At 34.3% G+C, this 24001-nt stretch overlaps 2 protein-coding genes across 2 annotated transcripts; both read left to right on the top strand.

Moving 5' to 3' along the window:
* The first annotated feature begins 621 nt into the window (after positions 1-621).
* LOC123915366 lies at positions 622-14327 on the top strand. The gene is made up of 17 exons (XM_045966493.1): positions 622-1090; positions 2468-3853; positions 4142-4258; positions 4433-4587; positions 4676-4886; positions 4981-5218; positions 5539-5689; positions 5964-6245; positions 6556-6559; positions 7927-9219; positions 9818-9906; positions 11577-11613; positions 11755-11906; positions 11995-12205; positions 12299-12536; positions 12736-12886; positions 13209-14327. Exons 2-17 carry the CDS (start codon positions 2581-2583, stop codon positions 13491-13493), a joined length of 4887 nt encoding a protein of 1628 aa, XP_045822449.1. The 5' UTR covers positions 622-1090; positions 2468-2580; the 3' UTR covers positions 13494-14327.
* Positions 14328-14781: 454 nt separating this feature from the next.
* Positions 14782-23886, top strand: LOC123915365. Its single transcript, XM_045966491.1, has 15 exons — positions 14782-16066; positions 16200-16328; positions 16461-16606; positions 16687-16897; positions 16992-17229; positions 17470-17620; positions 17811-18092; positions 18227-18333; positions 19922-21237; positions 21494-21616; positions 21776-21921; positions 22002-22212; positions 22308-22545; positions 23043-23193; positions 23356-23886. Exons 1-15 carry the CDS (start codon positions 14797-14799, stop codon positions 23650-23652), a joined length of 5016 nt encoding a protein of 1671 aa, XP_045822447.1. The 5' UTR covers positions 14782-14796; the 3' UTR covers positions 23653-23886.
* The last annotated feature ends 115 nt before the right edge of the window (positions 23887-24001 follow it).

Here is a 24001-nt window from a genome sequence, read left to right as displayed (position 1 = left end):
CCGTTAAAGTGGATAAGTCAGATGTTTGAGGTTCGAACTCAGACTATTGCATATAAAATGTGATGTCCTTACCAATTGAACTAGACTCACGAGGATTTTTATTTTTTGTGAGATTTTTTTTGTAATATTATTATTATTATGTATACAAAAACTTATTTATAAATCTGAAAAATACGAGAATGGATCTCTCAATTTATTTTTTCTCAATTTTTCTCAATTTTGACATCTCAATTAACTTTTCTTCACTTTTTTAAACTTAAATACTCCATCCGGTCCTTTTTATAAGGAACGCTTTGAGAAAAAAAATTGGTTATTTTTATGAGAAACTTTGACCAATTTTCAAATGTTTTAAATGTTTAATTTCACTTATGCCTTTATTTAATATGTGAGAGAATATTATAAATAAGTAAGTTAGTTAAATTAAGAGTAATTAAATAAGAACAAAATTACACATGAGATTTTTTATTTTTTTTGTCACATACAAATCTTGTATCTTTATAAATGGTCACGAATTGGTCATTTCTTTCATTTTTTTATTGAAAATATGATGAAGTGGCTAGCCACATAGAATAATCTAATCTTTCTTTTAATAATTTTTTTATTAAAAATTTTAAAAACAAAAAAATCTTATAATGTTCATGATTTCCATCATCATCTTCGTCGTCTTCTTCCTTACCCAATAACAAATTACATCCAAATGCACCTCAAAATTCCATAAACCTATGTATTTTGTTTACCTCAATCTTCTTATAAACTCTAAAATTGAAATCCCCAATTCTCATAGGAACGCAGGGAGTATCATGCAACTTTTGCTACCTTATACCTTCATTTCATAAAAAAAAAAGAAAAAAAGAAAGCAGCACACTTGTTTGAACGAGATCGTTTTCACGAAAAACGGTTTACAATTATGGTTACAGTGAGAAATAGGATCATCGCTGAAGAACCTTACGGAATTCAATATGAACAAATAATGGCTCCGCATCTTCTTCTTCAATTTGGTTCGTTGCTTCGTTCCACTGCTCCGAATATTTTGATGTCGGCGGTGATGGTGCCGCTTCTCTGGGAGAGAATGAAGATGAAAGCTTATGAGGTAAGTAAGTTTATTGAATAATAGATTTATTCTGTATAAAAAAATTATTCAATAAATCTAAAAAAATTAAAATTTATTTATGATAGTGATTGAAGGTATCAAAGTTTTTTTTTTTTTTTGAGGTTAGGTATCAAAGTATCTTACAAGTTGGGTTTTGATGGTATATCAAAGTGAGTCGGTAATATATAAGACTCGTCTTATAAGCTGGTTTTGCAGGAATATTTTTTTACTTATAATTTATGTACGGACCAATTCACATCCGATATGGGGACTTCTTAACATGAACAACAAAAGGAAATTTATTGACACTAGCGGGCCACTAAGCGCGTTCCGTGCCTGCTTGTGTTTATGTCAAAAAAAATGTCTTATGTTATTATGAGTTTGTTAATAAAAAAAATTATTGCTATTAAAAATATCAAGAATATTGTTGGTATTATTGTTAAGTATTATTTCAAATGATAGTGAAGGACAAAATTGACAAAAAAAAAACCAACCCAAACTCCCTTATCCTTTGAATATTGTTATAGATAAAAAGGGCATGAGGCATGCCTAGAAATGACCCAAATTATATATGTAGTACACCATGGACCAATTCAGTCCTTGATGATTCAATTGGAATAAAATAAACCGTTTATTAAGACTTTAATATGTAGTACTACATACATCATTGGCATGTTGTTGGTGTTTTTTTACATCATTTTCAAAAAATCGTTTGGGGAAGACTTTGACCCAATAATTTTCATATACTCTCTATATAATAATTACATAAGAATAAATAATAAGAGGGCAATAAGTCACCACTAATCCAGTTTAAATGACAAAAACTAATCATCTTATAAAAATTACATTCATAGATATTCTAAAACTTTGATTTGTTTGTACAATTGCTAAGAAGTCAAGAGGATAAACACAAATGATATAAAAACATGTTAATTGACATAAAAACATGTTAATTGTCACAATACGTCTTTTCATCTTTGATCACTTGCTTAAAATTGCTATGAGTGATTCCACAATAAAAGTCTCGGTTCTCAATCCTACAAGTGGGGGAACCCCAATCAAGTCTTGTAGATATGGTGGATGGCATAACAGCCTATAGGGGAAACCCCAATCAAGTCCTATAGATATCGTGGATGGCGGCCAAGTTAAAAAAAATAAATTGTTTTCATGCACTGCCAGTGTATAAAGTGATAAAATTTTACACTGTCAGCACATCACAACCATTCATTTGGGTGACTTTAAAAGTGGTTATACCAAAAGTCAAACAAATCTATTTTTTTTTTTAATGCATGAGAAGACAAGAGAAAGAAATAGACAAAAACAAACTTTTCATTGCATCAGCAACTGCAAGAATAGTCTGACACTAAACAACAATAGGAAGGTGCTAATGGTGGGAAAGCAAATGGGAAGACTTGGACTTAGCCGTGGTCTCAACGAAATTTGGAATTTTGATAAAATGAAAATGGTGTGGACAAACATACACAAAAACAATGGAGAACCATAATAAGGTGCTAATGCTAATTGTGTGTATTTTCTTCTTTTGCTCCATGCCTACTTACAGTATTCAGCACACTCTCGCTACAAATCAGTTTATACAATACAATGATACCCTTGTTTCTGCAGATGGAACTTTCAAAGCAGGATTTTTCAACTTCGGAGATCCACAGCGACAATACTTTGGTATATGGTACAACAACATATCTCCACGGACTTATGTGTGGGTAGCCAATAGAAACACGCCAGCACAAAATTCAACTGCAATGATGAAACTTACCGATCAAGGAAGTCTTGTTATTCTTGATGGCTCCAAAGGAGTTATCTGGAACTCCAATTCATCAAGAATTGGAGTGAAACCAGTTGTTAAGCTTTTGGATTCTGGAAATCTTGTTCTAAAAGATGCAAACAGCACTCAAAACTTTTTTTGGGAAAGTTTTGATTATCCCGGTGACACTTTCCTTGCTGGAATGCAACTGAAAAGTAATTTAGTTACTGGTCCATATAGATATCTCACATCTTGGAGAAACCCTGAAGATCCTGCTGAAGGTGAGTATTCGTATAGGATAGATACACATGGTTTTCCTCAACTGGTTACTGCAAAGGGAGCAACAATTCTGTATAGAGGAGGATCATGGAATGGAATTCTTTTCAGTGGTTCTTCTTGGCTAAGAAAGCAGAGAATCTTGAATTTCTCTTTAGTGATCACTGACAAAGAACTCTCTTATCAATACAAAAGTCTGAACATTTCAATTATTACTAGAAAAGTGCTAGATCCATACGGAACTTCACAACGTTTTATATGGTCAGATAGGACACAAATTTGGGAGCCTACTTCTTCTCGTCCTGCAGACCAGTGTGATGATTATGCCTTGTGTGGTATTAACTCTAACTGCAATATCAATGGATTTCCAATATGTGAATGCTTGGTTGGTTTCATGCCAAAATTTCAACCAAAGTGGGAGTCATCAAATTGGTCTGATGGGTGTGTAAGGAAAACACATTTAAATTGTCTCCATGGAGATGGATTTTTACCATACAGAAACATGAAATTGCCAGATACATCAGCATCGTGGTTTGACAAGAGCATGACCCTTGAGGAATGTAAGACAATGTGTTTGAAAAAATGTTCTTGCACTGCATATGCAAATTTAGATGTCAGAGCTGGTAGGAGTGGCTGCTTACTTTGGTTTGACAACATTGTGGACATGAGAATACATCAAGACCAAGGACAAGACATTTACATACGGCTGGCATCTTCAGAATTTGGTATTTTCATTTCCTATTGCATCATTCGCCTTTTCAGTTAAATATATTGCACAAATTTATATATTTCACCATTTGTCTTGATATTTTTAAGCACCGTTGAAAACATGAAATTATGTGACGATAAAACATACTCTTCACTTATTGGTATATACCTAACCTATTTCTAAGAACAGTTGATTATGAATCAACTTCCAAATGGAAGTTGTGCAGTTCTCTGTAGATTCGTTTTTCCTTCTTGTTGACTGACGTTTTACCTGCTTGTTGACTTACGTTTATTCCAACCGTCAGATCATAAAAAGAATATGAGAAACTTTAAGCGTGCTGGGATTCTTGCTGGAGTTATTGCATTGGTTATAGGAATAGCCGTTCTTGTATTGGTAACATCAGTATACAGAAAGAAGCTTGGTAAGCCAATTCTGAAAAGCTTATGATAAGTACATCTCAAATATTTATGATTTGCTTATATAGTTCTCCAATATTGTTGCAAACAGAATTAGTTACAACTTACAATGTTTTCCGAAATTTGATTGCTGTGTCCCTTTACTTTTTAACATATAACCACTGAAATTGTTACTTCAGGGTATATAAAAAAGATATTTAAATGGAAGTACAAGAAGCAAAATGAAGATGGTGACTTAGTAACGATATTTAATTTTTTGTCCATCACAAATGCAACAAATAACTTCTCTAACAGAAACAAGTTAGGAGAAGGTGGTTTTGGACCAGTGTACAAGGTAAAATCATGGTTACCATGTTAATTTATCCTCTCATTTCAGCAAGTACTATAACTATAAGTACTAAAATTTCCAAAAATATTACTAGGGCGTAATGGTAGATGGCAAAGAGATTGCTGTTAAGAGGCTTTCTAAAACATCAATACAAGGAATTGAGGAATTCAAAAATGAAGTAAAGTTGATGGCAACACTTCAACACCGTAATCTTGCAAAACTTATTGGTTGTTCTATTAAACAAGATGAAAAGTTGTTAATCTACGAATTCTTGCCCAACCGGAGCTTGGATTACTTTATATTTGGTTGAACTTTTGCACCAACCAAATTTATTTATCTCAATTTTTTTCTTGCCAAAATCTAGTTCTCATGCTAATTTAAGAATATTTCATTTGTTAGATACTACACGAAGCAAATTACTAGATTGGACTAAGCGCTTGGAAATTATCGATGGGATTGCTCGAGGGCTGCTCTATCTCCATCAAGATTCTACACTAAGAATCATACACAGAGATGTCAAAATAAGCAATATTCTTCTTGATATTGACATGGTCCCGAAGATATCAGATTTTGGTTTAGCCAGATCATTTATGGGAGACCAAGCTGAGGCAAATACAAACACAGTGACAGGAACACAGTGAGTTTGAGTTACATTTATTTCATTTGAAGGCTAAAAGGATTTTAGTCTTTGGCGAATTTTTTTTTGTCCTTGTAATATTCATTGGTTTCTGTTTTGGTTTTTATGGAAATTTTGTCAGTTTGATTTCCTAAAATTTGGAAAACCTAGTTTTTGTTCTAGTCTTTGGTGATATTTGTTCATATTGGAATATGTAGGCCCTATTCATTTTAGTCCTTAAAATAGTGACGATACATGGACTATGTACAATATGGAGACATCTCAAATTGGAACCCCTTTTAATATTTTCTTTTAACTAACTTCAATGTTTTTTCTTGCAGTGGATACATGCCTCCAGAATATGCAGTGCATGGATCTTTCTCAATAAAATCGGATGTTTTTAGCTTCGGAGTCGTTGTTCTTGAGATAATTAGCGGTAAAAAGAATAGCGGATTTTGTGACCCTCGACACCGTCTAGACCTTCTTGGGCATGTAAGTTTTGAATTCTCAGTGTTTCTCTATCTTGGGCATGTATTTAATATTATAGCTGTTTTCCTGGTCCTTTTTTTCCTCAATATATCTTCTGCAAGGTATGAAATTCTAAATGAATACTAATTCACGTCACGAGGATTGTAGAACCTTAATTATTACTATATTTTTTGATTCAGTATTTCAGCCACCTTGAAGCTCTATGCATTATATTACATGAATTGAAAATTGAGTAAGGATCGAGCTTACTTTTGCTGTATTTTTTATGTCATTTTAGGCATGGAGACTATGGATTGAAGAAAAGCCAGAGGAGTTAATAGCTGACATATTATATGATGAGGCCATATATTCAGAAATAATAAGATTTATTCATGTGGGTCTATTGTGTGTACAACAGCAACCGGAAAATAGGCCTAACATGTCATCTGTGGTCTTTATGTTAAAGGGTGAAAAGTTACTCCCTGAACCAAGTGAACCCGGGTTCTACTCAGGAAGACATAATAAGAATGGTACAGATTTTTCAATAAATGAAGCTACAATCTCATTGTTAGAGGCCCGATAGAATGACACTGTGCGTGACACTGATATGGATCTGTTAAATTAAATGTGCTAAAATTTGGTTTTGGCAAGTACAAAGATAGATTATAGAATATTCTTGTTGAAGTTGTAGCTATATCTGATTTTGTGACTTGTAGAGTAGTTAATTCTTGTGATTGGTAGATTTTTTCACAGTTGGTGCAGAAAGAATAAATAAGTTTATATTGGTCATACTTGAGTTAGCTAGTGACCGGTTGGCGTGGCTTGTTTTGCTCATTCATAGTCTACGGTTTTCCAGTTTTAAATTGTATTCTGTCTCATCGTGAACCTAGAAAGGTAAAATTTATTTATAAAATATTAAGGTTCGTACTCCAGTTATCTCATTTATCCACATTAAGGATATAATTTCTAGTCACTGGACTATTTGAAAAATAAAATAAAATAGCAAAGTGTATATGTGGCGTAGAATGAAAAGAAAGAACAAAATACGAACGTAACTATATTGAATAGGAACGAATAATGGCTCCACATCTTCATTCCACCGCTCGGAATATTTTGATGTCGGCGGCGATAGTGCCGTCTCTTTGGGAGAGAATGGAGATCAAGGATTGTGGGGTAAGTAAGTTTTAAAATTACAATTATATATTTGTATTCATTGAGAACCCATTTATTTATTTTATACACCACAGACTAATTCAATCCTTTGATAAATGGAATAAAATAAACCGTTTAATAAGACTTTAATATGTAGTGAGTACTACATCAATGTTGTTGTTTGTACCTTACATCATTTTCAAAGAATCATATGGGGAAGACTTTGACTCAATAATTTTCATATATATATATATATATATATATATATATATATATATATATATATATATATATATATATATAGGGGAGAGATCAAATTACACATGTTACACCATTCAATAACGCTACAAATTTTACAAAATCCACTGTTGGATTGAAAGTTTATATCATGTAGATCATCCATGTTAAGTTTTATAAAAATCTAAAATCGTTTGATATGTTTTTTAAGATTAGTTAAAATTAATGGTTTATGTGTTTTTATGAAATACTGTTAATATTGATCCCTCCCCACCGGTGTAATTTGATCCCTCCCCATATATATATATAAACAAGCCGCAACAAGATAATTACACATAAATGAAAGACAAGTGGACGATAAGTTGCCCCCGATAAAAACTAATCCTCTTAAAAACTACTTCCATAGACCTTGTTAGGAGAGACAACATTGCTCTGCATGACACTTTGGCCACCTTGCTTGGAGCGGCTATGAGTGGTGTCTGTCCCACAATAAAAGTCTCGGTTCTCAATCCCACAAGTGGGAAAACCCCAATCAAATCCTATAGATACAATCGATGACATAACGGCCTATAGGGGAAGTATGGCGGGCAAATTAAATTTTTATTGTTAATTTCGTGCATTGTCGGTGTATAAAGTGATGTGATAAAGTTTTACACTTTCAGCACATCACAACCATTCATTTGTGTGACTTTCAAAATGGTTATGCTAAAAGTCAAACAAATCTAATATTCTTCTCTCATTGCTTCAGCAAGAAGAGTTGACACACACACTAAAAAACAATAATAAGGTGCTAATGGTGTGTAAGCAAAGGGGAAGACTTGGACTTAGCCGTCTCAACTGAATTTGGAATTTGATAAAATGAAAATGGTGAGGACAAACAAACACAAACACAATGGAGAACCATAATAAGGTGCTAGTGCTAATTGTGTGTACTTTCTTCTTTTGCTCCATGCCTACTTATTGTATTCAGCACACTCTTACTACAAATCAGTTTATACAATACAATGATACCCTTGTTTCTGCAGCTGGAACCTTTGAAGCAGGATTTTTCAATTTTGGAGATCCACAACGCCAATACTTTGGTATATGGTACAAGAGCATATCACCAAGGACTATTGTGTGGGTTGCTAATAGAGACACACCAGTACAAAACTCAACAGCAATGATGAAACTTACTGATCAAGGAAGTCTTGTTATTATTGATGGCTCCAAAGGCATTATCTGGAATTCCAATTCATCAAGAGTTGGAGTGAAACCAGTTGTTCAACTTTTGAATTCAGGAAATCTTGTTCTGAAAGTTGCAAACAACACTGAGAACTTTTTGTGGGAAAGTTTTGATTATCCCGGTAACACTTTCCTTGCTGGAATGCAGCTGAAAACTAATTTAGTTACTGGTCCATATAGGTATCTCACATCTTGGAGAAGCCCCGAAGATCCTGCTGCAGGCGAGTTTTCATATAGGATAGATACACATGGTTATCCTCAACAGGTTACTGCAAAGGGAGCAACAATTCTGTATAGAGGAGGATCATGGAATGGAATTCTTTTTACTGGTGTTTCTTGGTTAAGAAAGCATAGAATCTTGAATTTCTCAGTAGTGTTCACAGATAAAGAATTCTCTTATCAATATGAAAGTCTGAACAATTCAATTATTACTAGAATGGTGCTAGATCCATATGGAACTTCACAACGTTTTATATGGTCAGATAGGACACAAATTTGGGAGTCTATATCTTCTCGTCCTACAGATCAGTGCGATGTTTATGCCTTGTGTGGTATCAACTCTAACTGCAATATTAATGGCTTTCCAATATGTGAATGCTTGGAAGGTTTCATGCCAAAATTTCAACCAAAGTGGGAGTCATCAAATTGGTCTGATGGGTGTGTAAGGAAAACAGATTTAAATTGTCTCCATGGAGATGGATTTTTACCATACACAAACATGAAGTTGCCAGATACATCAACATCATGGTTTGACAAGAGCATGACACTTGAGGAATGTAAGACAACGTGTTTGAAAAACTGTTCTTGCACAGCATATGCAAGTTTAGATATCAGTGATGGTGGGAGTGGTTGCTTACTTTGGTTTAACAACATTGTGGACATGAGAATACATCCAGATCAAGGACAAGAAATTTACATACGGTTGGCATCTTCAGAACTTGGTATTTTCATATCCTATTATATCTTTTGTCTTTTCAGTTAGATAAATTGCACAAATTTATATATTTCAGCATTTGTATTGATATTATTAAGCACTGTTGTCAAATAACCGATTATCCCAAAAGCTTAAGCTGTTAGGATAGGGCCACATCAATGGTTTTATATTATTTCTAACACGCCCCCTCACGCAAGAGCCCACTTGGGCTTGAAGCGTGGATAATGCATAGGCCCACCTACCATATGCTTAAATTCCACTTTTTAATTAGAAAGTGAGGGGAGCGGGGATCGAACTCTAGACCACTTAGTCATAGAGGCTCTGATACCATGTCAAATAACCGATTATCCCAAAAGCTTAAGCTGTTAGGATAGGACCACATCAATGGTTTTATATTATTTCTAACAACTGTTGAATACTTGAAATTATGTGACAATAAAACATACTCTTTTCACTTTTAAGTTTATACCTGAGCTATTTCTAAGAACCGTTGATCATGAATAAATTCCTAATGGAAGTTGTGTTGTTCTCTATAGACGCCTTTTTCCTTCTTTTTAACAAGCTTCTATACCTGCCTGTTGACTGACATTTACTTCAATTGTCAGATCATAGAAAGAATAAGAGGAACTTCAAGCGTGCTGGGATTCTTGCAGGAGTTATTGCATTGATCATAGGACTAACTGTTCTTGTATTGGTCACTGAAGTAGCAAAGTTTTTCACAAGGAAGGGGGGGTTTGAATTGTGAACCTTTTTAAAATTTAACTTAAGTCACAAAATAAATGGTTAGTAATAAAATTAATTTTGTGCTCAGTGAGATCGTTCTAAGAATGATCTGTGCTGTGTAAAAACAGATGCAGAAAATAAAAGGTTAAGGGAAAGAAGATAAACACAAAGAGTTATCCTGGTTCACCCCTAATCTTTGGGTTACGTCCAGTCCCCACCACCTGTGAGTTTGTCCACTAGAATCACTTAAATGTTACAGATCCAAGACTTACACATTCACCTTGATCTTGACCTAAGATCAACAACTTACCAAAGCTCCTAGAGCTTTGAACTTTCCTAGTCAACTTGACCAATCAACACTCAATCAATAGTCACGTATTGACTTGAGCAATTACAATATAGATGATTTGTTTCTAAGCTTAATTTCAGACTCACTATAAAAGTGAAGCTTAGATGAAAGCACTCTAAAGAGATTGGTACTCAGATTATGTTACAAAAGAGTGACTTCAAAAAGGACTATGAGCTAAAGAGATTGAATGAGATTTATATCACTTGAATTGCTTGAAAACTCTTGCTCTTTCCCTTGGACTTGATTGCCTTTTATAGATGCTTGCTTGAGATTGAAGCTTGGCCTTCAAGTATATCAGTTAGAGAGTAAAATAGAGCTGTTACTCAGTGCTCTATATGCAGCAGACAACTTCTGCATAATGTGCAGATTCTCTGTTCAGTCTTGGAACAGTCTTGATTTCCTTTTGGCTTTGATCCATAAGATCCAAATATGTGTGAGCTGTTACCAAGTACATATGAGTTGTTTCTTACTTCCTTCCACTGTCATGTATCAGATATAGCCGTTTGGAAGCTCAGAAAAGGACTTATGACAGTTGGAAATGGTTTTGAAAAACTGTGTGCAGGATCAGTCTTGCATCAGTCTTGAAACAGTCTTGACTGCACCAGCCAAAGTGATGAACCTTCATCCTTCCTTCTTTGTGGTGTGCAGCTGTTAAATAGCTCTAAGGGCTGATCAGTAGTAGCCTTAGCTTGAGAATAAAACCAGCTGGAATAGTACATGAGGATATAAGACAAAAATGTACTTCTATGACACCACATTGAAGAATGTTCCACTTGTGTACTTTTGCATAAGTACAATACAACTCATAGTTTAAATCTGGTTGTTCCTTTGTGATTGGTCCATGATATTATATCAGATGTATTCATTGGTTGGCCAATACCACAATTGATCAAGCTCATGGTTTTCTTCATGATATGTGACTAGGAAAGCATATACTTAAATTCCATCACATGTTGTTGATCCCAAAAGAGATTATCTCCTGTAGTGATTTGGTCCATAAATCCATTGTAAAGTGCTTATTTGTTTTGTTCTTAGTTGACTTGAAAAACCAGAAAGCACTTATTCCAAAACGTGCTTATTGTCAAAACTGCAGTCTGTCTGCTAAGAATGTTCTTAGAATGGTCTTGAAACAGCTTTGCAGGATTTTTACTTTGCAAGTGGTTTGTTAGAATCTATTTAATCTTATGCCACTCAAAAGCACTTGTTAGATAACAAAATGATCAGAATCATTTAAAATATAATTAAAGATGTTTGTAATCTTTAAAACATCAAGAGTGGATTTTGCCTCAACAGTCACATCAATATACAGAAAGAAGCTTGGTAAGCCAAGTCTGAAAAGGTTATGATTTGTTTATGTAGTACTCAAATGGTGTTGCAAACAGAAGTAGTTACAACTTACAATGTATTCTGAAATTTGATTGATGTGTCCCTTTACTTTTTAACATATAACCACTGAAATTGTTACTTCAGGGTATATAAAAAAGTTATTTAACTGGACGTATAAGGAGAAGGGAGATGGTGACTTGGTAACGATATTTGATTTTTCGGCCATCACAAAGGCAACAAATAACTTCTCTAACAAAAACAAGTTAGGCGAAGGTGGTTTTGGACCGGTGTACAAGGTAAAATCTTGGTTAAAGTGTTAATTTATCTCCTTATTTCAGAAAGTAGTATAACTATAAGTATTCAAATTTCCAAAAATATTACTAGGGCATAATGGTAGATGGCCAAGAGATTGCTGTTAAGAGGCTGTCTAAAACATCAGGACAAGGAGTTGAAGAGTTCAAAAATGAAGTAAAGTTGATGGCAACACTTCAACACCGCAATCTTGCAAAACTTATTGGTTGTTCTATTCAACAAGATGAAAAGTTGTTGATCTACGAATTCTTGCCCAACAGAAGCTTGGATTACTTTATTTTTGGTTTGAACTCGCACCAACGAAATTTATTGATCTCAATTTTTTTCTTGCCAAATTGTATTTCTCATGCTAACTTAAGAATGTGTCATTTGTTAGATACTACACGAAGCAAACTACTAGATTGGACTAAGCGCTTGGAAATTATCGATGGGATTGCTCGGGGGCTGCTCTATCTCCATCAAGATTCTACACTAAGAATCATACATAGAGATGTCAAAATAAGCAATATTCTTCTTGATATTAATATGATCCCGAAGATATCAGATTTTGGTTTAGCCAGATCATTTATGGGAGACCAAGCTGAGGCAAATACAAATACAGTGACGGGAACACAGTAATTTTGACTTACATTTATTTCAATTTTGGTTTTAGTCTTTGGGGGATATTTGTTCATATTGTAATATGTAGACTGTATTCATTCTAGTCCTTTAAAGATAGACTATACATAAACTATGTACAATATGGAGAAATATCTCAAGTCACAACTCTTTTTAATATATATTTTTAACTCACTGCAATGTTTTTTCTTGCAGTGGATATATGCCTCCAGAATATGCCGTGCATGGATCTTTCTCAATAAAATCTGATGTTTTTAGCTTTGGAGTCGTTGTTCTTGAGATAATTAGCGGCAAAAAGAATAGCGGATTTTGTGACCCTCGACATCGCCTAGACCTTCTTGGGCATGTAAGTTTTGAATTCTCAATTTTTTTTCTCTCAATATATCTTCTGGAAGGTAAGAAATTCAAAATGAATATTAATTCACATCATGAGGAATAATTGAAACTTGAAAGTAAACTGCACAGATACCTGGATTAAAATAAATTTCTATAGAATATATGTAAATAAAAATCCTGCTTATAAGTGTTGGCTACAAGAAAACGATGATTGAACCTTATTTATTATATTTTTTTTCTTTCAGTATTTCAGTCACCTTGAAGCTTTATACATTATCATTACATGAATCGAAATTTAGCTTACTCTCGCTGTAAATTTGATATCAATTTAGGCATGGAGACTCTGGATTGAAGATAGGCCAGAGGAGTTAATAGCCAACATATTCTATGATGAGGCCATATATTCAGAAATAATAAGATTTATTCATGTGGGTCTATTGTGTGTACAACAGCAACCAGAAAATAGGCCTAACATGTCATCTGTGGTCTTTATGTTAAAGGGTGAAAAGTTACTCCCCGAACCAAGTGAACCCGGGTTCTACGCAGGAAGAAATCATAAGAATAGCACAGAATTTTCAATAAATGAAGCTACAATGTCATTGTTAGAGGCCCGATAGAATCCCACTGTACTTGACACTGACACGGATCTGTTAAATATGTGCTAAAATTTGGTTTTGGCAAGTATAAAGATAGATTATAGAATATGTTTATTGAAGTTGAAGCTATCTAATTTTGTGATTTGCAGTGTAGTTTATTTTGGTTTTTTTTTTCTTTCAAGATTCTCATGTAATTGTATGGTTGGATATACATGTAACTTGGAGAGGCCATTGCTTTTTCAAAGCTATATACACATCATTATTTCACAGTTGGTGCAGAAAAAATAAACAAGTTTATATTAGTCATACTTGGCGAAAGAGAAACCGAGTTCGTGACTGGTTGTCTTGGCTTGTTCTTCTCATTCATAGTCTACTGGTGTTGATATTTTGCAGGAACCTTTGACTATGACTTTCTTGCTTTCTGATCATAAAGAGGAAAAAACAATAGTCAATTCCTCCCAATCATTGTGTATATTGCTACTTGAAATGATGATCACATAGAAACTGGATAATTGGAGAGATGAATATTGGCTTGGAAGTCACAATAAAAATATCCTAGAGTTGAAGTCCAAAGTGCTTAATTCCTATCCTCTGATGTCTGACCACACAACACTTAACTTATTAATTTGTTAAATTTCTTAAACACTTGTCTTCTTAATTGAGTTACGGTTATGACAATGTCCGACAATCCCTCTACATTGGGTTCATTGCGTCATTCCATCGCAGGTTTATGCTAGGGTTTGGGAGAGAATGAAGATGAAGGATCGTGGGATAAGGAAGTTGTAATATGAATTTTAAATTACAACTATATTTGTATTGATTGAGATAATCTATTTAATTTATACACCACAGACCAATTCAATCGTTGATGTTTCAAATGGAATTCTATAAACAAAGTCTTCACTGATTCTATATGATCCTTAATGTTTAATAAGACTTTGATAAGTACATCATTGGCATCATCTTGTTGTTGTAGTTTATACCTTAACATCATTTTCAAAGAATCATACGGGAATGTTTAACAATAAAGAATATATAGCAAAACCTAAAAGAGTAGAATACTAACTTAGAAACATAAAAGACACAATAAGTTATTATCTAATAGGGAAGCCTTTGAATTAATTAAAATTGAAACAATACTGATCTTCAGCAACTAACTCTCATTGCATCAGCATGAAGAGTTGACATACACAAAACAACATTAATAATAAGGTTCTAATGCTAATTGTGTGTAAGCAAATGGGAAGACTTAGACTAAGCCGTCTGTCAACTAAATTTGGAATTTGATAAATTGAAAAAATGAGGACAAACCAACACAAACACAATGGAGAACCATAACAAGGTACTAATGCTAATGGTGTGTACTTTCTTCTTTTTCTCCATGCCTACTTACTCTATTCAGAACACTCTTACTTCAAATCAGTTTATCCAATACAACGATACCCTTGTTTCTGCAGCTGGAACCTTTGAAGCAGGATTTTTCAACTTTGGAGATCCACAACAATACTTTGGTATATGGTACAACAGCATATCACCAAGGACTTATGTGTGGGTTGCCAATAGAAACACGCCTGCACAAAACTCAACAGTAAAGATGAAACTTACTGATCAAGGAAGTCTTGTTATTCTTGATGGTTCCAAAGGCATTATCTGGAACTCCGATTCGTCAAGGATTGGAGTGGAACCAGTTGTTCAGCTTTTGGATTCAGGAAATCTTGTTGTAAAAGATGCAAACAACACTCAGAACTTTTTGTGGGAAAGTTTTGATTATCCTGGTGACACTCTACTTGCTGGAATGAAGCTGAAAAGTAATTCAGTTACTGGTCCATATAGATATCTCACATCTTGGAGAAGTCCTGAAGATCCTGCTACAGGAGAGTATTCATATAGGATAGATATGCATGGTTATCCTCAACTTGTTACTGAAAAGGGATCAAGAATTCTGTATAGAGGAGGGTCATGGAATGGAATTCTTTTCACTGGTGTTCCTTGGCAAAGATTGTATAGAATATATAATTTCTCAGCAGTGATCACTGACAAAGAATTCTCTTATCAATATGAAAATCTTGACAATTCAATTATTACAAGAGTAGTGCTAGACCAAAATGGAATTACACAACGTCTTACATGGTCGGATAGGACACAAATTTGGGAGGCTACTAGTACTCGTCCTGCAGACGAGTGTGATGTTTATGCTTTGTGTGGTATCAACTCTAATTGCAATGTTACTGACTTTCCAAATTGTAAATGCTTGGAAGGTTTTGTGCCAAAATTTCAAACAAAATGGAAGTCATTGAATTGGACTGATGGGTGTGTAAGGAAAACAGATTTAAATTGTTCCCATGGAGATGGATTTTTGAAGTACACAAGCATGAAGTTGCCAGATACATCATCATCATGGTTTAACAAGAGCTTGAGCCTTGAGAAATGTAAAACAATGTGTTTGAAAAACTGTTCTTGCACTGCATATGCAAATTTAGATATTAGAAATAATGGGAGTGGCTGCTTACTTTGGTTTGACAACATTGTGGACATGAGAAACTTTCCAGATCAAGGACAAGACATTTACATACGACTCTCATCTTCAGAATTAGGTATTTTCATTTCCTAGTACATCATTTACCTTTTCATTCAGATATATAGCATAAAAACTTCATATGATATGATTAAGCATCGTTTAAAACTTGAAATTATGCGACCCTAATACATTCATGTTTCACTTTTAAGTATATACCTCAGATCCTAAAAAGAATAAGAGGAACTCAAAGCATGCTGGGATTATTGCAGGGGTTATTGCACTCATTATAGGACTAACCCTTATTGTAATGGTCACATTAGCATATAGAAAGAAGCTTGGTAAGTCAAGTGAAAAATTTATGATAAGCAAATCTCAAATATTTATTATCTACTTAAATAGTATTCAACTTACAAGGAATTCTGAAGTTGGATTTCTTTGTTAACATTAAACCACTTAAATTGTTACTTCAGGATGCATACGAAACTTATTTCAAAAGAAGGATATGGAAGATGGTGACTCAGCTACTATATTTGATTTTTCGACCATCACTAGTGCAACAAATCACTTCTCTAACAGAAACAAGTTAGGAGAAGGTGGTTTTGGACCAGTTTACAAGGTACAGTATTCGTTACCAAGTTAATTTATCCCCTTAATAGTTACCATACTAATTACTAAAATTTCCAAAAATATTACCAGGGCATAACGGTCGATGGCCAAGAGATTGCTGTTAAGAGGCTTTCTAAAACATCAATACAAGGAATTGAGGAATTCAAAAATGAAGTAAAGTTGATGGCAACACTTCAACACCGAAATCTTGTAAAACTTCTTGGTTGTTCTATTCGACAAGATGAAAAGTTGTTGATCTACGAATTCATGCCTAACAGAAGCTTGGATTACTTTATTTTTGGTTTGAACTTTCACACCAACCAAATTTATTGCTCTCAGTTTTACTCTTGCCATTATTTAGTTCTCATGTTAAGTTAAAATGTGTCATTTGTTAGATACTATACGAAGCAAACTACTAGATTGGACAAAGCGCTTGGAAATTATTGATGGGATTGCTCGGGGGCTGTTGTATCTACATCAGGATTCTAGACTACGAATCATACATAGAGATCTGAAGACAAGCAATATTCTTCTTGATATTGATATGATCCCAAATGTATCAGATTTTGGTTTAGCCAGATCATTTATGGGAGACCAAGCTGAGGCTAATACAAATAGAGTGATGGGAACATAGTAATTTTGACTTATATTTATTTCAATTTATGGTTTAAATAACTTCAGTCTTTGTAATATATGTTGGTTTCTTTTTTCATTAATATTTACTCTTATTGGAATATGTAGACCATATTCATTTTAGTCAATAGGTCAATATGAACAAATATTACTACAAAGTTATTTAAACCTTCAGTTCTGCCATGTCACAACCCATTTTAATATCTTATTTTACTAACATCATTTTTTTTCTTCTTGCAGTGGATATATGCCTCCAGAATATGCAGTGCATGGATCTTTCTCAATAAAATCTGATGTTTTTAGTTTTGGAGTCGTTGTTCTTGAGATAATTAGCGGTAAGAAGAATAGCGGATTTTGTGACCCTCGACGTCGTCTAAACCTTCTTGGGAACGTAAGTTTTGAAGTGTATATGTTTCTCTATTTTGTGAGTTGTGACACACTATTTAATATTATAGCTGCTTTCCTTACTAGGATAATTGAAAGTTCACAGATACAATAGGATTTATCAATTGATCATTACGTCAAATGAAAATTTAATAAGGATTGAGCTTACTCTTGCTGTAAACTTGATGTCATTTTAGGCATGGAGATTGTGGATTGAAGAAAGGCCAGAGGAGCTAATAGCTGACATATTATACGATGAGGCCATATGTTCGGAAATATTAAGATTTATTCATGTGGGTCTATTGTGTGTACAACAGCTACCAGAAGATAGGCCTAACATGTCTTCTGTGGTCCTTATGTTAAAGGGTGAAAAGTTACTCCCCAAACCAAGTGAACCAGGGTTCTACGCAGGTAAAAATAATATGAATAGCGCAGGATCTTCAATAAATGAAGCTACAATCTCATTGTTAGAGGCCAGATAGAATGCCATTATGCTTGACACTGATATGGATCTGTTAAATATGTACTAAGATTTGGTTTTGGCAAGTACAAAGAAGATAGATTATAGATTATGCTTGTTGATGTTGTAGCTATTTGATTTTGTGATTTGTAGTGGATCCAATGTTTGGTTGTGTGGGTTGTTTTCAAGATTCTCATGTACTTGTGTGGCTGGATTTACATAAAACTTGGAGATGCCAATGCTTTTTCAAATATTTTAAGGTGTTTGAAAAATGAAGGAATGACTTATAAATATTTTAAGCAGAATGGAAACATGATTTTGAATGAATATTAAGAGGGAGTAGGCCCAAACCAGATAGACCCACCCGAACCCAAACCTAAGTCAACGGACGAAACTCGAGTTGACTGCGTTTGGGTTGCACCCGAATATATGGGTGTGGGTTTGGGTAGTATCAAACCCACACCAGAAACTCATTCACCCACCCGTTTATATATTAAATTACCTATTTACCCCTATGTATTTTGTTCCCTTTTAAGTTTTTGAACGTTGTACTGGTGCATAAGGTAGTGATGATAACATTTGATGAATTGTTTAGTAAAAAAAAAAACTATTTTGAAATTTACAATCTATATTACCAAATTATGCTACATTTTACATTTTATCGATTTAGAAACGGAACGGATTGGAACGAGCTGGTGATGTGTCAATGCGCACTATAAAAATTAATTAATCTCGTGAGTTAAAAATAACACATCATCTAAGCCCAAGTCCGGTCCGTTCCAAGCTGGTCGAGTGGTAGCACGCGTTTGTGATGGCCAAGGGTAATGCGTGGTCTACTATGAGGTGCAAACAACAAATCATCGTAGTCTAGAGGTGTAAACAACAAGTCAGCAATCTACTTGAGTGGGCTGGCCTGGCGGAAGTAGATTGCTGACTTACTGTTTACACCCCCTATGCTACGCTGTTTTCACCCCTAGATAAAACAAATTTTAAAAAGAGGCCCCAAATATTTGGCAGCCCAACTCTGTAGAGCTGTTTGCACCTCCGTAAGAATCAATTGGATGTGCTCGTCCAACAATAAAGGTCCCAAATTTTTTTGTTTCCTGATTGTCGTGACTGCCCTTACACAACCGGAAAGACATTGACTCGATCGACAGACCCTTGCTACAAGACTGAAACAATTCGAATGCCCTGAACATAGTGATAAATTGAATAAACCGTTTAATAACTTAATAAGAGTTTAATATGGGGATGTACATCATTGGCATCATCTTCTTCTAGATGTTTATACTTTACTACCTTATTATCAAAGAACCATGACTAGGCATGCCAATAAAATTCATATCCTCGACCCTCGGATACCCGTTCAATCCATACCCGCTTTGACGGGAAAAATCCGGGTTGACTAGATTTGGGTTCGAGTTCGGGTTTTTCCCGATTTCAAAAGACGGGGTTGGGGCGAGTAATAGGTACATTGATACCCACCCCGAACCCGCACCGCTTATGCTAAAAATTAGATTTCACCTCTTTTAAATTATAAAGGCTTAAACAATATCTTAAATTACATTCATATTTTTTTATTTTATTTTTAATCTGACTATTAAACATAATAAATCTAAATTATTATGTTTTGGTTTAGCTCTCATTGCATCAGCAAGAAGAATTGACACACAAAAAACAATAATAATAATAATAATAATAATAATAATAATAATAATAATAATAAGGTGCATACGCAAATGGGAAGACTTGGACTTAGCCCATCTAATAATTTTAAGCATCAGTCCATGATAGAACGCTAAAAGTCCCTCTCAAAATTTGGAATTTGATAAAATGAAAATGATGAAGACAAACTAACACAAACACTATGGAGAACCATAATAAGGTGCTAATGCTAATGGTGTGTACTTTCTTCTTTTGCACCATGCCTACTTACTCTATTCAGCACACACTTACTCCAAATCAGTTTATACAATACAATGATACCCTTGTTTCTACAGCAGGAACCTTTGAAGCAGGATTTTTCAACTTTGGAGATCCACAACGGCAATACTTTGGTATATGGTACAACAACATATCACCGAAGACTATTGTGTGGGTTGCCAATAGAAACACACCAGTACAAAACTCAACGGCAATGATGAAACTCAATGATCAAGGAAGTCTTGTTATTCTTGATGGCTCCAAAGGCATTATTTGGTCCTCTAATTCATCAAACATTGTGGTGAAATCAGTTGTTGTGCTGTTGTTGGACTCAGGAAACCTTGTTGTGAAAGAAGCAAATAGAAGTAGCGAGAATGAGGATTTTCTGTGGGAAAGTTTTGATTATCCAGGTAACACTTTCCTTGTTGGAATGAAGCTCAAAACTAATTTAATTACTGGTCCATATAAATACCTCACATCTTGGAGAAACCCTGAAGATCCTGCTGAAGGTGAGTTTTCGTATAGGATAGATGCACGTGGTTTTCCTCAACTGGTTATTGCAAAGAAAACAATATTATTGTATAGACAAGGCTCATGGCATGAAGATGCTGATCTTTTCACTGGTATTTCTTGGCAAAGATTGTTTAGTGCCTTGAGTTTCTCAGTATTTCTCACCGACAATGAACTCTCATATCAATATCAATCTTTGAACAGTTCAATTATTACTAGAGTGGTGCTAGACCCGAATGGAATTTCACAACGTTTTCTATGGTCAGATAGGGTACAAATTTGGGAGTCCATAAAATTTAATCCTGCAGATCAGTGCGATCTTTATGCCATGTGTGGTATCAACTCTAACTGCAATATAAATGACTTTCCAACATGTGAATGCTTGGAAGGTTTCATGCCAAAATTTCAAACAAAATGGAATTCATCGAATTGGTCTGATGGGTGTGTAAGGAAGACACCTTTAAATTGTCTCCATGGAGATGTTTTTTTCAATTACACGGGCATGAAGTTGCCAGATACGTCATCATCGTGGTTTGACAACAGCTTGAGCCTTGAGGAATGCAAGACAATGTGTTTGAAAAACTGTTCTTGCACTGCATGTGCAATTGCAAATTTAGATATCACATATGGTGGAAGTGGTTGTTTACTTTGGTTTGACAACATTGTGGACATGACAAAACATCCAGACAAAGGACAAGACATTTACATACGGCTGGCATCTTCAGAATTTGGTATTTTGGTTTCCTATTACATCTTTTTCCTTTTTAGTTAGATATATAGACAAAATATATAAATTTCACCATTTGTCTTGATATTATTAAATTATGTGACATTAATAAATTCTCTTTTCAACTTCCAAATGGAAGTTGAACATGTTCTCTATAGAAAGCTTCAATACTTTCTTGTCGGCTGACATTTACTTTAAAACGTGAAATTATGCGACGCTAATACATTCCCTTTTCATTTTTAACTATATACACTCATCAGATAATAAAAAGAATAAGAGTAACATGAAGCTTGCTGGGACAATAGCAGGGGTTATTTCATTCATTATAGGACTAACCGTTCTTGTATTGGTCACATCGGCATATAGAAAGAAGCTTGAACCAGGTGAAAAATTTATGATAAGTCTCAAATATTGATGATTTGCTTAAATAGTACTCAGATAGTGTTGTAAACATATTAGTTACAACTTTAAATGGATTCTGAAGTTTGATTGTGGTGTCCCTTTACTTTGTTAACATTAAAACACTTAAATTGTTACTTCAGGTTATATAAAAAAGTTATTTCACTGGAAACACAAGGAAGATGGTGACTTGGCAACAATATTTGATTTTTCGACAATCACTAGAGCAACAAATAACTTCTCTAATAGAAACAAATTAGGACAAGGTGGTTTTGGACCAGTGTACAAGGTAAAGTATTGGTTACCAAGTTAATTTATCCCGTTATTGGTTACCATAGTAAGTACTAAAATTTCTAAGAATATTACTAGGGCATAATGGTAGATGGCCAAGAGATTGCTGTTAAGAGGCTTTCTAAAACATCGGGACAAGGAACCGAGGAGTTCAAAAATGAAGTACAATTGATGGCAACACTTCAACACCGTAATCTTGTAAAACTTCTTGGTTGTTCAATTCAACAAGATGAAAAGTTGTTGATCTACGAATTCATGCCCAACAGAAGCTTGGACTACTTCATTTATGGTTTGAACTTTCACACAAACCAAATTTATTGCTCTCAGTTTTTAAGTTGCCATAATGTAGTTCTCATGCTAACTTAAGAATGTGTCATTTGTTAGATACTACACGAAGTAAATTACTAGATTGGACAAAGCGCTTGGAAATTATTAATGGGATTGCTCGGGGGCTGCTGTATCTGCATCAGGATTCTAGACTAAGAATCATACATAGAGATCTGAAGACAAGCAATATTCTTCTTGATATTGATATGATCCCAAAGATATCAGATTTTGGTTTAGCCAGATCATTTATCGGAGACCAAGCTGAAGCTAATACAAATAGAGTCATGGGAACATAGTAATTTCAAATTATTTCTTTCATTTTAGACTTAAATAACTCTTTAGTCTCGGTCATAATTACATCAATTTCATTTTTAGTATCTATGAAACATGTTAAGATTTGCATGGTTTGGGGAAAATGGAAAAGAGCTTAGAAAGTCTTCAAGATAGTAAAAATCATAAGGATTCATATTTGATACAGATAGTGAAAACAGTACAATTGGTGCTCTGCTCTTATATAGGGCAATTTGAGACTTAGCTAACTAACTACATAATAACAAACTTAACAAACTAATTGAATCACTAGCTAATCATCATTGTTCTTAACAAATATGTTTTTTGTCCTCAATTTTTGGTTTCAGTCTTGGCTAATATTTGTTCACATTGGAATACGTGGAAAATATTAATAAAAATAATTTAATGACTAATTACTTGAAAATTATGTTACAAGTACTTTGTTTAAATCGTCATTTGCAATGTCACCACCCGTTTTAATAAAATTGCTTTTTCTTGCAGTGGATATATGCCTCCCGAATATGCAGTGCATGGATCTTTCTCAATAAAATCTGATGTTTTTAGCTTTGGAGTCGTTGTTCTTGAGATAATTAGCGGTAGGAAGAATCGCGGATTTTGTGACCCTCTACATCATCTAAACCTTCTTGGTCATGTAAGTTTTGAAGTGTGCTTCTCAATCTCGTGGCACATTATTTATAGTTGCTTTCATTATTCTCTTTTTTGTCTCAATAAATGTTCTGGATTTATCATTACGTCAAATAAAAATTGAGTAAGGATTGAGCTTACTCTGGCTGTAACTTTGATGTTATTTTAGGCATGGAGACTATGGATTGAAGACAGGGCAAAGGAGTTAATACCTGACATGTTAGGTGATGAGGCCTTATGTTCAAAATTAATAAGATTTATTCATGTGGGTCTATTGTGTGTACAACAGAAACCAGAAAATAGGCCTAACATGTCATCTGTGGTTTATATGTTAAAGGGTGAAAATTTACTTCCCAAACCAAGTGAACCCGGATTCTATGCAGGAAGTGATAATACAAATAACACAGGATCTTCAAAAGTGTGTTCAATAAATGAAGCTTCACTCTCATTGTTAGAGGGCCGATAGAATGCCATTGTGACACTGTTCAAATGTGCTAAAATTTGGTTTTGCCTAATATAAATGTGTGTTGGAATTTACCACCTGCAAAGTAGTTGAACTGCAATGCATTTGATTTTGTGATTTGTAGATGATCTAATGTTTGGTTGTTTTCAAGATTCTCATGTAATGTGTGGTTGGTTTTACTTCTAACTTGGAGAGGACAAGGATTTTACAAAGTTATGAATTTTGTATGACTATAAATTTGGTGTAGTATTGGCATCAAAGTGCTGAATATACACACCATTATTTCACAGTTGATGCAGCAAAATCACAGTTCTAAGCATATATGAATCTTAGTTCCTTGTATGATGAGGAT

The sequence above is a fragment of the Trifolium pratense genome, linkage group LG3 (assembly GCF_020283565.1).
Source record: "Trifolium pratense cultivar HEN17-A07 linkage group LG3, ARS_RC_1.1, whole genome shotgun sequence".
In the NCBI taxonomy this organism is placed as follows: domain Eukaryota; kingdom Viridiplantae; phylum Streptophyta; class Magnoliopsida; order Fabales; family Fabaceae; genus Trifolium; species Trifolium pratense.
This window is presented reverse-complemented; position numbering and strand designations above follow the sequence as displayed.